General features: G+C 36.0%; 1 protein-coding gene across 1 annotated transcript; it reads right to left on the bottom strand.

Moving 5' to 3' along the window:
* Positions 1 to 6,493: 6,493 nt before the first annotated feature.
* LOC105445213 (myosin light chain kinase, smooth muscle-like) lies at positions 6,494 to 13,926 on the bottom strand. Its single transcript, XM_030975927.1, has 6 exons — positions 13,811 to 13,926; positions 13,580 to 13,678; positions 13,349 to 13,447; positions 13,118 to 13,216; positions 12,221 to 12,366; positions 6,494 to 10,682 (listed from the first exon to the last, which is right to left on the bottom strand). Exons 1-6 carry the CDS (start codon positions 13,836 to 13,838, stop codon positions 10,170 to 10,172), a joined length of 984 nt encoding a protein of 327 aa, XP_030831787.1. The 5' UTR covers positions 13,839 to 13,926; the 3' UTR covers positions 6,494 to 10,169.
* Between the last annotated feature and the right edge of the window lie 1,395 nt (positions 13,927 to 15,321).

Here is a 15,321-nt window from a genome sequence, read left to right as displayed (position 1 = left end):
CATCTTCCATTAATGAGATTCTTTAATGCATTCTAATTTCCGCATACTATATCTGACTCTTCATCGTTCAGAAGCAATTTTTTGTTGAGCATTATTGTAAAGATTGTGTTAAAAAAAAGAGAATGAAAGAGAGAGAGAGAGAGAGAGAGAAAGAGAGAGAGAGAGAGAGAGAGAGAGAAGGAGAGAGTGGTCGAGATGGAGAGAGAGGACTGTGAAATAACAGGTGTCTGATTACGTGACACAGTCTCCAATATTTCAAATATTTTCCTGACTTTATGGTTTTAGGAGACTATTATGCTTTATGCTTTACCGATTACCATGTTATTGCCACTCCCTCTCTCCATCTTTCTCTTAATCTATCTATATACTAAATGTCCTTTGGTAAGACAATGGCTTTACGGAATTTCGAGCTTTATTGTTATCCTTGGTTGTCATGACAACCAATTTTTTCACTACACAAGGAGCATCAATATCACCATGTTCAAAGAATATCTTCAGTGAATATGTCAGCTCGGATGAATTCAATCATATGTGATTTCTATTGTAAAGGTCGTGATCCACATTGGCCACACTCAACCCAGGTGATGTAAATGGGTACCTGGCAGGAATTAATTCCTTTAAATGCTAGAGCGCTGTTAAGACAGCCTTGCTAAAGCCAGGGTAATAATCGAGAGCACCAGGAGTGTCACGTGTGACGGACATGAACGCTATACAAGAACCCCTTATTATTACATACCATATCTCTCTCTCTCTCTTTCTCCCCCTCTATAACTATTTCGTTGTTTTCTTTGTACTATATACATCTATTCAACCCGGTAATAATCTTGGTTAAATCTTTGCCTTTCTATCACAACGGCACACGCTTTCACAGACGGGAAGATAATAATCTTTTAAAAAGTAAAACATTATGGAAGAGCGGTTAATACACACTCCACGCTCCTTCTCTCTCCCACTCCCCACCCTCCAGTTTAATCTTCGTATCTTCTTTTTTAATCCACTTTCTTTAAGAATTATTGTGACCATGGTCATAACATCACTATAGAGGCTGAAATCAAAGCATGTGAATACAGTAATTATACTTTGCTCTTACGAAAAAACGAGAAAAGGCATCATTTCGTATAAAAGCGTAAACCTTTTTTTTCCTGGAGGGTTTTCACGATCCCTTCTCTCTTAATTCCAGCGGGAGACTGATGGAAGGGCGGGTGTCGAGGTTTAATGTGGCGTGAACTGTTACAATAAAACACCAATGAATGTCTCTTTTTCTGGCGTCGGTTGGCTTTTAAAGTGCTGCTCGCTCTTACCGAGTGGTCGGTTTTAATATCCTCGCTCCCGGGCTATATCTTTCTTCTTCGTCTTCGTCTTCTTCAAAAGCGATTGCAATATATATGGATTTTCGACCGGGAGCGATTTCATCGCGGTTGTTAGCAACACCCATTGTGTATTTTGCGATTTATATGATCAGGAGTCTGTGATTGACGTCATAATACCCGGCTTGAATAATGGCTTCTTTAATATGAATCTTGAAGATCGCTTTATGGCATGCCCCGCTCGTGATGTCTTTTATCCCGCAATTTCATATTTGTGATGATTCGGTATTACGTCCTTGTCTGCGCTCCATGTCTCGTTTGTTATGTACATTCGAGTATCTTTAAAGTTCTTTATGTATCTTTACTGACTGTTCTTTCTCTTGCTCTCTCTCTCTCTCTCTCTCTTTCTCTCTCTCTCATTTTCTCCCATTCTTTCTGCGTCATCTTTCTCCATCTCTCTCTCTCTCTCTCTTCTTTCCGTCTTTTTTTCTCTCTTCTATAATAAATTCTTCACTATTCGCTCTATCGGTGTTAATCTCTTTCTATTCCCGTTTATGTCTATCACAATACTCTCATCATCCCCTTTCTCTCTCTCTCTCTCTCTCTCTCTATCTCGCTCCCTCCCTCCCTCTCTCTCTCTTCTCTTGCTGTGCATTCCGTTGTCTGAATACGTTCTTTTTACAAATTGCACAATCGCACATAACTTATTGAAGAATGTCACGATACAAAACACATCTTCGAAATTAAACAATATTTCTCATTTCCCGACCACTTATCTGGTTTTTGTATATTTGATACTCTTTGAAAATACAGGATGCAAACATCTTTGCGTCGTATAATAGCCTCGAGTATTAATTCTCAAAAGATAATTATTCATAATTTTTTGGTTCTAAAACCGCCATTTGTATTTTTATTTCAAAATATCTTCACATCTTACATCATGTGTTTTGTTGGCGTTTCTCATTTTTCCATTCCCCCTTAGGTAGCTTATCTCGAAATGTTTGATTCAATTAAGTTATACCATCGAGATCACCACGGAGACTGACGTGCATAAAAAAACAATGAAAAGAGAAGGTTAAAAAAATAGAAATGTTATATGTATACTTTTATATTTGTCAAAATAACGCCTCAAGGCATTTTGTTTTCATCGAAAGAGTATGTCTATGTTCCTCACATGCGATACAGTGGGATAAAATATAATTCAATTTATTAAACACCTTTTCTGCGGGTTTTTTGCAATCTGATTAAATTTCTGAACAAGATACTCGTATCTTTATCGACTGTTATTGGTATTCCTTCCTATTTCCTCTGTCTTCGATTTCGATATAATTTCTTTATTGTATCATCTTAAAGACTTAGGAATAAAGATACTCGTATCTTTATCGACTGTTATTGGCATTCCTTCCTATTTCCTCTGTCTTCAATTTCGATATAATTTCTTTATTGTATCATCTTAAACACTTATGAACAAAACACTTCGGGGTAACTTCCTTCTATCATTATCTACCATTGCTCATTCTAAACATATTCAAATACTTTCACTTTCTTTTTTTTGTTCAATCATATTTCCTCTCTTCTAATCTTGCTTTATTCCAATGAAGCAAGAAGAGGTAATATTATTATTCGAATATTTCTTTTCCATATTACGACAAAATCGTTCTACTGTCCAAAGGCTGGTCGATTTCCATATTTCTTTCTTTCGACCTGTCAAGATTGGGCTATATTAACTATTGAGGTGCAGATGTACGAATCCTAGGGTGACTTATAGAAATAATCCCAAAGCATATATAATGGATTTTATCCCCTCGCACTTTATAATCCCGTTGATGCCTCATAACTGTTGTCAATTTTCTGCACTTATAGTTATACCGTGAGAGCATAATAAAGATCAGAATCATCTGACAGGTTGAGGCGAGTAAAATATTCGTTGCAGAACTGGACCAGTGGCGTAACTACATAGAGGACAAGGAGAAGCTAGGTCCTCCAGCCAATGGTGAAAAAGGAGAAAGAGTGATTTTTTTTATCAGAAGGAGAGATATGGAAAATATGAGAAGGTGAACAGAAAGCGGTAAGAAAGATGACAAATCCCCTCCCTACCTCCCTCCCCCGATCGATGACCTTCTTGTCACCCAGTTAGACTGGTAGCCCCCCCCCCCCCCCCAGTGCCCTCTTAGAGGCTTGACCCATGATACGCCACCGACCCGAACACTTTGATTTCATTTCATACAAAGCAAGATACTCAGAATTCTAAGCAAATGTGAATGTTAAATTCTCCTATAGCATAGTGTGCAGGAAATTGAAAATGGTTTAAGTCCATCGTTGTGATCTAAATTGTTGCCTTTTTTTCCCTCTAGCCCATCTCTCTCTCTCTCTCTCTTTCTTTCTCTCTCTCTGTCTCTCGCTCTTTCTGTTTTTGTCTCCGTCTCTCTCTTTCTCTCTCTTTCCGTGTCTATCTCTCTCTTTCGCTCTCCGTCTCTCTCTGTATCTCTCTGTCTCTCTCTGTCTCTCTCTTCCTACAAACATCATGATAAACATTGGACTTCACTTTACACAGTTTCCTCCTCATTATATAGAGACATTCATATCGACTCGACATGACTTTTAAAATCGAAATCACATACGAATGAATTCATCCGAGCTGACATATTTCACTGAAGATATTCTTTGAACGAGGGGATGTCGATGCTCCTTGTGTAGTCCATATTGGTTGTCATGACGACCAAGGATAACAATAAATCTCGAAATGCCGCAAAGCCTTTGTGTGCCCAAACATCGATATCTATAAAGTAGCTTCGTGATTACAGGGTGAGCTTCATCATTGCCTTCGCAAAGATTTTAAAATGTGACAGATATAAAGTCAGTGGCGAGGATACATGTTAGTGCGAGATAGCTTTGGATTACTGACAGTAATTTATTCATGAAAAAAAATCACACTCCTCTGGTGTATCCAAGGGTGGAATCCTCCTCGGCAAAAAAAGTGTGTGTGTGTGGGGGGGGGGAGCAGCTCATGTGCAGTTGCCATAGGCCTTGTGCTATATTTCCAGGCTTTCAACAGGAGAGGGAAAAGGCGGGGGTGGGGGTACCGTCCTGGGTTAAATACCCCCTCCCCTTAGCTTTCATCACTTAACCTCTTCTATTATATCTCACTCTACATTGTTATATATCCTTAGGCCGAAGTGATTCAAATTGAAACGAAGTATACAGTTTAATATAAAAATACATTTAAAGTAATCACCTCTACAGATGATTTATACAATTATATATTCAATTTTCATCAAGATTCCAAGTTGACAGCAAGAAGGATTTGGACTGTTCATTTACATGTAGAATGTTACCCCACTATCTGCTTTGCATTTTAATATAAACAAATTCGTAAACATTTAGGATCAATGTGTGATTTGTACCTAACCATTAAAAAAAAGATTCAATTTCTATCCTGAATAACACTGTATTGAATATTTACAGTTGAAAACAATAATATTGGTTAAAACTGTTCACTGTCTGTAATCCCAACGTCAACAATACTGTATTTATTTGTTATTCTGGAATATTGTTAACTACTTGTAAACGAAAAGAAATCCCTGTTCAAGTAAGTAATTTGATTAAGGAACAGGTTGAAATAAAGATAAACTTCTTTCAAACGTTTCATCACTTTAAATGTGAATATAGTCATATCTCTATGATTACATATCCATATTTAACCTATATTCGTACCAAAATCCCTATAAGCGAATCGGTTTCAGATATCACATGGTGGTCTGCAATTTGTTTTTGTCTACCAGTTGGAACTCGCTGCACCCTTAAGCCAACTCCTCTTCCACCCCATCCCTAGCCCCCGGGAAAACGCCCAAAGTCAGGCGTCATAACTAACACCTATGATAATCAGACGGGCTGCATAATCTCCCCGTGCACGCGCTGCCAAAAATTGATATTCCCAAATTGAAATGAAAGGGCAGGTGTCGCCAGAAACTCGTGGCGATAATTATACGGACTCAGGTTACAAGGTAACTAGGTGAGAAAAGTGTCGAGAATGTGTAATTACTCGCGACCGCGCTCACGGGGAAACCCGTCACTGCGCGAAAAAAGACTTACAGACGATTGACATAAATCTATTTTCCCGCGCAGTGGTGGAAAGGCGGGAAATAACAGAAATGATGCGGGGAGAAGGGGGAGAGGGAGAAAGTGAAAGCTAGGAGCATGGCCGTGGAGGAAAGTGAGATCGAGTTTTGAGAGGAAATCGACCATTATCGATAATCTTGGGGCGAGGAAATGGGCTTGGTAAACAAGCCATGATAAAGGAGAAAATGCAAAGCTGCGGGCGATAGGCTGGCTGATAGCGCGGAATTACCCCGTCTCGTATAGAAGGATGAAAGGATGATGGAAAAAGGAACGGATGGATGAGTTTGGGGAGAAAGGGATAGTTTTCTGGTCTTCATGATGAAGACATCTTTGCAGAATACGATGAGGTTGAACAATTTTCAACTTGGATGAACTAAAACTGAATGCTGATTTAAATGAGAGTTAAAGAAAAGACACACTTATACAAAACGTCGCGTCGGTGCAATAACGCCCTTACGCAACGCGAGCGTGCGCCGTAACGGAGAGAGTGCTTGAACGTTAATCACAGGAAGTATGAATTTTACCTAAAAGCAGTCATTGATTGTTTGATAAATCAATGTATCATATCAAGATGGGGAGAAAATACTGTCCAAAAAGAGCAGCCATAATATAAAAACTAGGTTTTGATTAGAAACATCTTTAAATACATGATTTCTGTGAGGGGCTTTATTGCGCTGAATTCATACGCATGTGTAATCTACGCAAGAAGGGCGTTCATTAACAATGGCTTTATTGCATCGCCTAATGCGCGCTTTTGAATTTGCGCAAGAAGGCCCTTGCCTATACGTACAGTACACAGAAGGGCTTTATTGCATGGTGCGCGCAATGTGCTTAGCAGATTTTTCTGCTGTTTTTCTATTTCTCTTTTTTTTATTTTTTATAATAAAGGTCTTTTTTTTCCTGCCTGCATGAACAAAATTCACGGATAGACTATGTAATAACTACTTGTGTATGTTCGTCCGTCCGTATATGTGACATTTTGGATAAAGTTTGATAAATTATTGATGCTCATTTTCCCAATCTTCAATCAATTTTGATCAAACTTGATTGGGTTTTGTAACAGGTATGGCGTGTACAAGGGTTGTGTCCAAGCTCATAATCTGCAGTCATAGATCGTTAAATGTAACGATTTTGATAGTCTTTCTCTTTTATTACTGCTCAGTTCTTCTTTCATTATTGATCTACCTGAATTCTTTTCACGTAATAATTATAAGGTTCAATGATCGCGATATTAGACCTTTGTTTTTATCAGTTTTCTATTGATTACGTGATTGCCTATCTTTTATTATAATTAACCACATGAAAAGGTAGAATCAAATAACATGTCTTTTGTTCAGTACCCTCCCTCTCCCTCTCCCCCTCTCCCCCTTCTCTCTCTCTCTCTCTCTAGATTTGTCATATTTTTTCTTCCTTTCTCTCTAAATTAATAATAAATCTTGTCTTTTCTCACTATGCAAAATCTCATTCATACTCATTTTATATTACACACATAATGGAAACACAATACAATCTTGTATTAAACAAGTAGTGAAAGTGTTTATTTCAAAACTTGTTGAAAATTCAAAACTGTTGATAAATCACAGAATGTATTTGACTTATGCCGTGTACATTGTATCTAATCCATAAATAGAATGACAGTAACACCTATGCTTTGATATAATATAAATTTGACATTGGTGGCTACACATTATGTAAAATAATCATTATTATTATCACATTTCATTGGCAGTCAGTTTGAAAGGCTTATCTTTGTTGAATAGAAGAAAATGATGTATGAAAGTCTTCAAAGTATAAGTTTCTAGAAAACTATCTTATTAGAAAATACATGGACTGCTAAAGTTCCAGATTGAGAGTTTTGAGATTCGAATTTCAGTTACTAGTCTTATTATAGACTCTTCTGCTGCATGTTTTTACTCCAAATTAATAGTGTCCACATATTTGAACGATTCATTCATAAATACATTAGTACTGATTATCACTGGCAAAGAATTTCAGTCACACAGTAATTTTAACTAGACTCTTCTACTACATTTCTCCAACTTAATAGTATTTAAATATATTAACAATTCATTCATATTATAAATACTGATTAAATATACAGATACTAGTCTAATTATAGTCTCTCCTGCTGCATGTTTTTACTCCAAAATAATATTATTCACATATTTGAGCAATTCTCTCATAAATAAATACATTAGTACTGATTATTACTGGCAAAGAATTTCAGTCACACAGTAGTTTTACTGACTAGAATTTTCTACTGCATTTACTCCAACTATATAGTATTTACAGATCTCAACAATTCATTCATATATATATATATATATATATATATATATATAGGCCTAATAAATACTGATTATCATCATCAACAAACTTCTGTTACCCACTATATTTATGTTAAAGACTCTTCTACTGCTATTCACTTCAATAATAATAGCTTTAATAATATTTTAAAATTTCAGCAATTCATTCACAAATACACAACTACTGATCGATGGCATAGAAGGAGCTCAAACAATGCAACCAGGCAGACTTAACTGTTTCACATTTGTAACATATAATACTCGCTCATAAAACATGTCAATTAATTATGTACCTGTTCATATAATTTTTTATTGTTATTGCTACAGTGTATGTTCTTGTCCACATACAATATACAAATATACTTTCAGTATACCACACAACTTTTTATGAACGGTTATATTCCCTTTCCAGAAGGTAATTTCTACTTTTAATGGTTATAATTATGCATTATGAGAGATGATCATTAGCAAGTATCATTTTCATTAAAAATGCAAGTATTGCTACTGAATGCTGCATTTGTAAATAATGGGGGACCTTTTACTTGAAGTGACACTTCATGCATTTCAGATGATGATTACCTTCACATTCGACAAGTATTTAACTGAACACTTGTAAATCTCTTCTGAGTTGTAACCTGGAAGCTATAGATAAATGCACTTCTATTAACCAGACTCTTTGGAAATAGATAACCTATTTTAACTTCAAGTGAGAGAAAAATAGATTTGCACAATTAAATCACATCATACAGGGTCATAACTTACGTTGCTGTGTAGAAAGACGTTGTGTAGATATGTTTTGTCAAATGGAAATATCTTGTACAATACATATTATACGCAAGAACTACAATAATAGTTGAACCTTACTTACATTGGCAATTCATTCAGAAACAAAACATCATGTTGTTACCACAAAGACTAGTATGTGAGGACAATTTTTCATCCATGCTATATATATTAAGCACTTGTACCTGTATTTGGAAGTTGAAGAAATGTGCTACTTATCAGCATCATACAAATGTTCACGTTCACTTTAAGAAGCAATGGCAAAAGTTGTAGGCCTCAACATGTGACCAAATTATTCAAAACTTTAATCAGACCTGAAAAGCATAACTATAAATGAACATACATGTACTTCTGTTATCAGAATATCAGTTGTGTATTATGATCTTGTATGTTATGAATATCTAATATCTTCTGTACATAATATTATGGCAAGGATTTTCCAGTGGAAATTTCATCAAGTGAAATAAGAGAAGAGAGCATAATGAAATTCCTTTCAGTGAATAAGAATATTTTACTACATGAATGTCAAATTCATTGAACCATATAGCAGCAATTTTCAATATGCACTTACAAGTCGACTGTAAAAATTATTCTTTGAAAGGATTCTACATTTTCTTGACATTTCGAAAAACCATCAGAGTAAAAGATGTTTTTGATATTAATATCTCTAAAAGACAAGATAGATGAAATTTGTGGATTATATGATTATTTTTAATGACAAGGCAGGAAAAAAAAACCTTCAAGGATATCAACAAGTATTGTTGTGAGATACAAAGGTTTCATCAAGCATTTTCATTAAATATTTGCACCGATCTGTTGAAATCACAACAAGATCAACACATAACAGTACAACAGCAGTATGGTTGCATGCTAAACTTACATGCAAGTTACTCTTCATTAGGCATCTCATCTGGGATACTTTGTGAAGACAAGTTCTTATAAAAAGAATGATATATACTGGAATGACTAAGCTCTTGCAAAGTCCAACAAGATCATCCTTCTCGCAAAAGAGATACACTGCTGCAACTGATACAAATTCTGAATTTGCAATTCTTTAAATCGCTGGCAAGATCCTGAAAAAACCATCTCTATGAAATCTGCACCAATCTGTTGAAATCACAACAAGATCAACACATAACAGTACAACAACAGTATGGTTGCATGCTAAACTAACACGCAAGTTACTCTTCATTAGGCATCTCATCTGGGATACTTTGTAAAGACAAGTTCTTATATAAAGAATGATAGACACTGGAATGACTAAGCTCTTGCAAAGTCCAACAAGATCATCCTTCTCGCAAAAGAGATACACTGCCGCAACTGATACAAATTCTGAATTTGCAATTCTTTAAATCGCTGGCAAGATCCTGAAAAAACCATCTCTATGAAATCTGCACCAATCTGTTGAAATCACAATAAGATTAACAAATAACAGTACAACAACAGTATGATTTCGGTGCCCCAATCCCCTCTGGACTCCTCTTACTTCTTTCCATATCATTCATGTAGAATATATGGAAACTGCAAGTCAAATAAACCTGAGAGCATTTACGCATGGACCCTTATGATACAACAGACTTACTGTTGAACGAGAACCATCACCATCACTGCCGGGAGTTGATGCACTGGAAGCCTCCATGTCGCCACCATCCATTTAAGAAGCATCCATGTTGTGGCCATTAGGAGCTGGAGTAGAAGCATTCATGTTGTGGCCATTAGGAGCTGGGGTAGAAGCATTCATGTTGTGGCCATTAGGAGCTGGAGTAGAAGCATCCATGTTGTGTCCATTAGGAGCTGGAGTAGAAGCATCCATGTTGTGTCCATTAGGAGCTGGAGTAGAAGCATCCATGTTGTGGCCATTAGGAGCTGGAGTAGAAGCATCCATGTTGTGGCCATTAGGAGCTGGAGTAGAAGCATCCATGTTGTGGCCATTAGGAGCTGGAGTAGAAGCATCCATGTTGTGGCCATTAGGAGTTGGAGTAGAAGCATCCATGTTGTGGCCATTAGGAGCTGGAGTAGAAGCATCCATATTGTGGCCATTAGGAGCTGGAGTAGAAGCATTCATGTTGTGGCCATTAGGAGCTGGAGTAGAAGCATCCATGTGATCACCTCCTACTTGCATTTCAGAATGTATTGCCTCAACAATCAAGGCTAGGGTGGGGTCGTTCTGTAATAAGAAACAAAAAGGATAACATGATTTTAATGGTTTCAGAGTTTCATTTTAGGGGTAAAAATACTTCCCTTGATATAAAACTATTAATGTTAGCATGAAAATGTATATACCGCGATGTATTTATATCAAATTCGAATTTGATCATATTATTAAAGCTACATATCTTCAATTTACCCACACATGTTGTTCTTTTTTTTAAAGCTGAGATGTGCTAGCAGTTTGCTTCCAAACATGTCATTGATGCCAACAAGAACTTGCTCCATATGTACTGCTAAAGTATCCAATTATAAAGTACTGTAATGTGATCCTGCATGATAAGCATTCACTTTATTACTTTTTGCAATTCTTAATGTACCCATGAGGAAAACTAGATGGAATTCGACTGCGCGCAGTCGAAAATGATGCCTCCGTCATAGAGCAATTTTACAAACCAAAACAGAAGAAATTTTTCAAATTCAAGTTCAATTGTAATCCATTAACAGGTTCTCAGAATATCGTGATTACAAACAATTTCTCATATACATATATGACCCTTTGAACTTTGACCTCATGATCCTAATATCTACTCAGCTCATTGGCTCTGCAAGATATCTAGAGTTAAATAGTAATCCATCTGTCAGTTCTAATGAGAATGCGTTCACAAGCTATTTTTGCATACATAATGAGCCCATGACCTTGGACCTTATGAACCAAGAATCTACACAGTTCATTGGCTCTGCAAGATACATAAATGATCTAAGTTTGGCAGGAATCCATCAATCTGTTCTAATGATAACGCGATCACAAGCTGTTTTTGCATACATAATGGGCGCTGTGACCTTTGACCTTTGACCTCGTTACCCAAAATCTAATAAGTTCATCGGCTCTGCAAGTAACATACATGACCTAAGTTTGGCAGGAATCCATCAATCGGTTCTTGAGATAACGCGATCACAAGCTGTTTTTGCATACATAATGAGCCCTGTGACCTTTGACCTTTGACCTCGTGACCCCAAAATCTAATCAGTTCATTGGCTCTGCAAGATACATACATGACCAAAGTTTGGCAGGAATCCATCTATCGGTTCTTCAGATAACGCGATCACGAGCCGTTTTGCATACATAATGAGCCCTGTGACCTTTGACCTTTGACCTCGTGACCCCAAAATCTAATCAGTTCATCGACTCTACAAGATACATACATGACCAAAGTTTGGCAGGAATCCATCCATCGGTTCTTCAGATAACGCGATCACGAGCTGTTTTTGCATACATAATGAGCCCTGTGACCTTTGACCTTTGACCTCGTGACCCCAAAATCTAATCAGTTCATCGACTTTGCTAGATACATATATGACCAAAGTTTGGTAGGAATCCATTGATCCGTTCTTCAGATAACGTGATCACGAGAACGGGACGTACGTACAGACGTACGTACAGACGTACGGACGGACGGACGGACGGACGGACGGACGGACGGACAACCCGAAAACATAATGCCTCCGGCTACTTCGTAACGGAGGCATAAAAAAGCACACAAGAAATTATCTTACCAAAAGTTCAATATGATTCTCACAGTGGTCATCCTCCATAAAGTGTTTTGCACACAAAAGTGACATGCATAAGACGCATGCAGCAAAAATGTCCTCTCTGCAATTAGTATGCACGCATCTCTTGTGGTGTTCATTCCCTGTCATTTCTGTTCATTCAAAATAAATGATAAACAAGGAAAAGACAATAATCTTGTGAAAGTTGTGAATAAATTAAATTTGTATTAAAAACAAAGTATGTTTGGCTGGTCATGGAAGCAAAATTAAACATGTGTGGAGTACTCGCATCTTCCTTATTCTTCAACTATCAAACTGCCTGGAAATCATACTTGTTACTTCCAAGCTCTTCAGTAATACAGTCCTGGTACAAAACGATGTGGTTTGAATATCAGGAAATCTATATTAATACAACTATTTCTCTTAATGACATCTTTATTTAAGAAATGGATAAAGGCAAATTTGGGCCAGTATTATCTGTAGAAGTGAGGAATTTGACCAAAGTAAAAAATATAATTATGCTTTGAATTCAGATTATAACTACAATGTATAGCTATTGTTAGAAAACTGGTATTATAGTACATTTAACTGTGTGGCATACAAATAATATTAGATGAATCTAAATGATACTAAAATAGAAAGATACCTCAAACCACCAAAAACTTGGTCCTTTGAATATTAATTTTGCAAAAAGTAATGTGAATGATGTTTTAATTATAATGTGTACAATATTACAGTGTGACAATTAAAGGTGAAAACAAAAATCAATGTCCCATTTGCTGTAAAACACATACCAATTAAATGATATTGTCGCATGCAGATTTACAATGACTGATATTTTCTATAATTAAAAATATAATGTACACCTCCAGATATTGTAAAGAATGTTTGTTAATTGCTTACCATTATGGACTAGGTGCTTTAGAGGCATATCATCGGGATCAATGACATCATTTTGCACTGAGGCAAAATAGGGAACTGTGTTGACACTATCAGCATCCTCTAAAAGAGATAATGTATATAAAGTAAGATTAATCTTTTGATGGCTAACACTTACAATGACTGATATTTTCTATAATTAAAAATATAATGTACACCTCCAGATATTCTAAAGAATGTTTGTTAATTGCTTACCATTATGGACTAGGTGCTTTAGAGGCATATCATCGGGATCAATGACATCATTTTGCACTGAGGCAAAATAGGGAACTGTGTTGACACTATCAGCATCCTCTAAAAGAGATAATGTATATAAAGTAAGATTAATCTTTTGATGGCTAACACTTACAATGACTGATATTTTCTATGATTAAAAATATAATGTACACCTCCAGATATTCTAAAGAATGTTTGTTAATTGCTTACCATTATGGACTAGGTGCTTTAGAGGCATATCATCGGGATCAATGACATCATTTTGCACTGAGGCAAAATAGGGAACTGTGTTGACACTATCAGCATCGTCTAAAAGAGATAATGTATATAAAGTAAGATTAATCTTTTGATGGCTAACACTTACAATGACTGATATTTTCTATAATTAAAAATATAATGTACACCTCCAGATATTCTAAAGAATGTTTGTTAATTGCTTACCATTATGGACTAGGTGCTTTAGAGGCATATCATCGGGATCAATGACATCATTTTGCACTGAGGCAAAATAGGGAACTGTGTTGACACTATCAGCATCCTCTAAAAAGAGATAATGTATATAAAGTAAGATTAATCTTTTGATGGCTAACACTTACAATGACTGATATTTTCTATAATTAAAAATATAATGTACACCTCCAGATATTGTAAAGAATGTTTGTTAATTTCTTACTATTATGGACTAGGTGCTTTAGAGGCATATCATCGGGATCAATGACATCATTTTGCACTGAGGCAAAATAGGGAACTGTGTTGACACTATCAGCATCCTCTAAAAAGAGATAATGTATATAAAGTAAGATTAATCTTTTGATGGCTAACACTTACAATGACTGATATTTTCTATAATTAAAAATATAATGTACACCTCCAGATATTGTAAAGAATGTTTGTTAATTTCTTACTATTATGGACTAGGTGCTTTAGAGGCATATCATCGGGATCAATGACATCATTTTGCACTGAGGCAAAGGAGGGAACCGTGTTGACACTATCAGCATCGTCTAAAAAGAGAGAACTCATATTCAATACTTGTTTTGCTGACTAGCGATTGCAGAGTTGAGAAAAAGAGGGATGAATGGGAAATGTTTTCTTTTCCTCATTCAATCATATGAAATGTATTTTATGTAAGATTGATGTTTTAATGGCTAACATTTTCAATGACTGATATTTTCTACAACTCAAAATAATGATATATAAGTTACCTAATGATGTACGATGAATCACTTGAAGTACCTTCCCTGCCCACCAACGCCCACGTTCATCTTTCATCTTCACGTTGGTCCCTTTCCTTAATGGATTCTTCTAAAAGAACAAAACGTCTTTCGAATCCACATAGTGCCTGGATCCATCCCTTTTCCATTGGATGAGCAGGTCTATACCATTTGTTTCAGCTGTAAACAAAAAATAACAGAAGTCAATTTAACAAATTTGAATTGTTCAGCTATGTGGTGTTGAAAAGATTTGAAATCTACATTCCAATAGTACCCTAGTCTGCACACCAACACTTTTCATACAAAAATGAAAAATAATAAACAAGAATCTAAAACTAGATACCTGCGTGACTTGTTCAAAAATATTCGGAAGATTGATGCAAAAAATCTGAACAACTCACATTTAACACCTCTCTGCTTGGCTAGAACATTGATGTGCAAGTATGTGCACCCCATTCAATTTTATGTACATCCAATTTGCAGCCATTAATTGTGAGATTTATAAAAACTACAAAAGTTGCATAACTCTGTTGATTATAACATGACACGGAATGGCAAATTCGTTTCTTAGAAAACCGTCTGTTGCGTCTTTTCTTCCATCGCAATCACACATTAATTAATGCAGTTTAATAATGACAAAAAAATGATTATTATGTTAGACCTAGGGTCTACTTAGATCTAGTCTAGAATCTAGATAGACGTCTATAATATATAGACCTCTAGTACAGACTAGAGCGA

The sequence above is a fragment of the Strongylocentrotus purpuratus genome, unplaced genomic scaffold (genome assembly GCF_000002235.5).
Source record: "Strongylocentrotus purpuratus isolate Spur 01 unplaced genomic scaffold, Spur_5.0 spur5_scaffold_8, whole genome shotgun sequence".
Taxonomy (NCBI): Eukaryota; Metazoa; Echinodermata; class Echinoidea; order Camarodonta; family Strongylocentrotidae; genus Strongylocentrotus; species Strongylocentrotus purpuratus.
The sequence above is the reverse complement of the archived record's forward strand: the minus strand, read 5'-3'. Positions and strand labels throughout refer to the sequence as shown.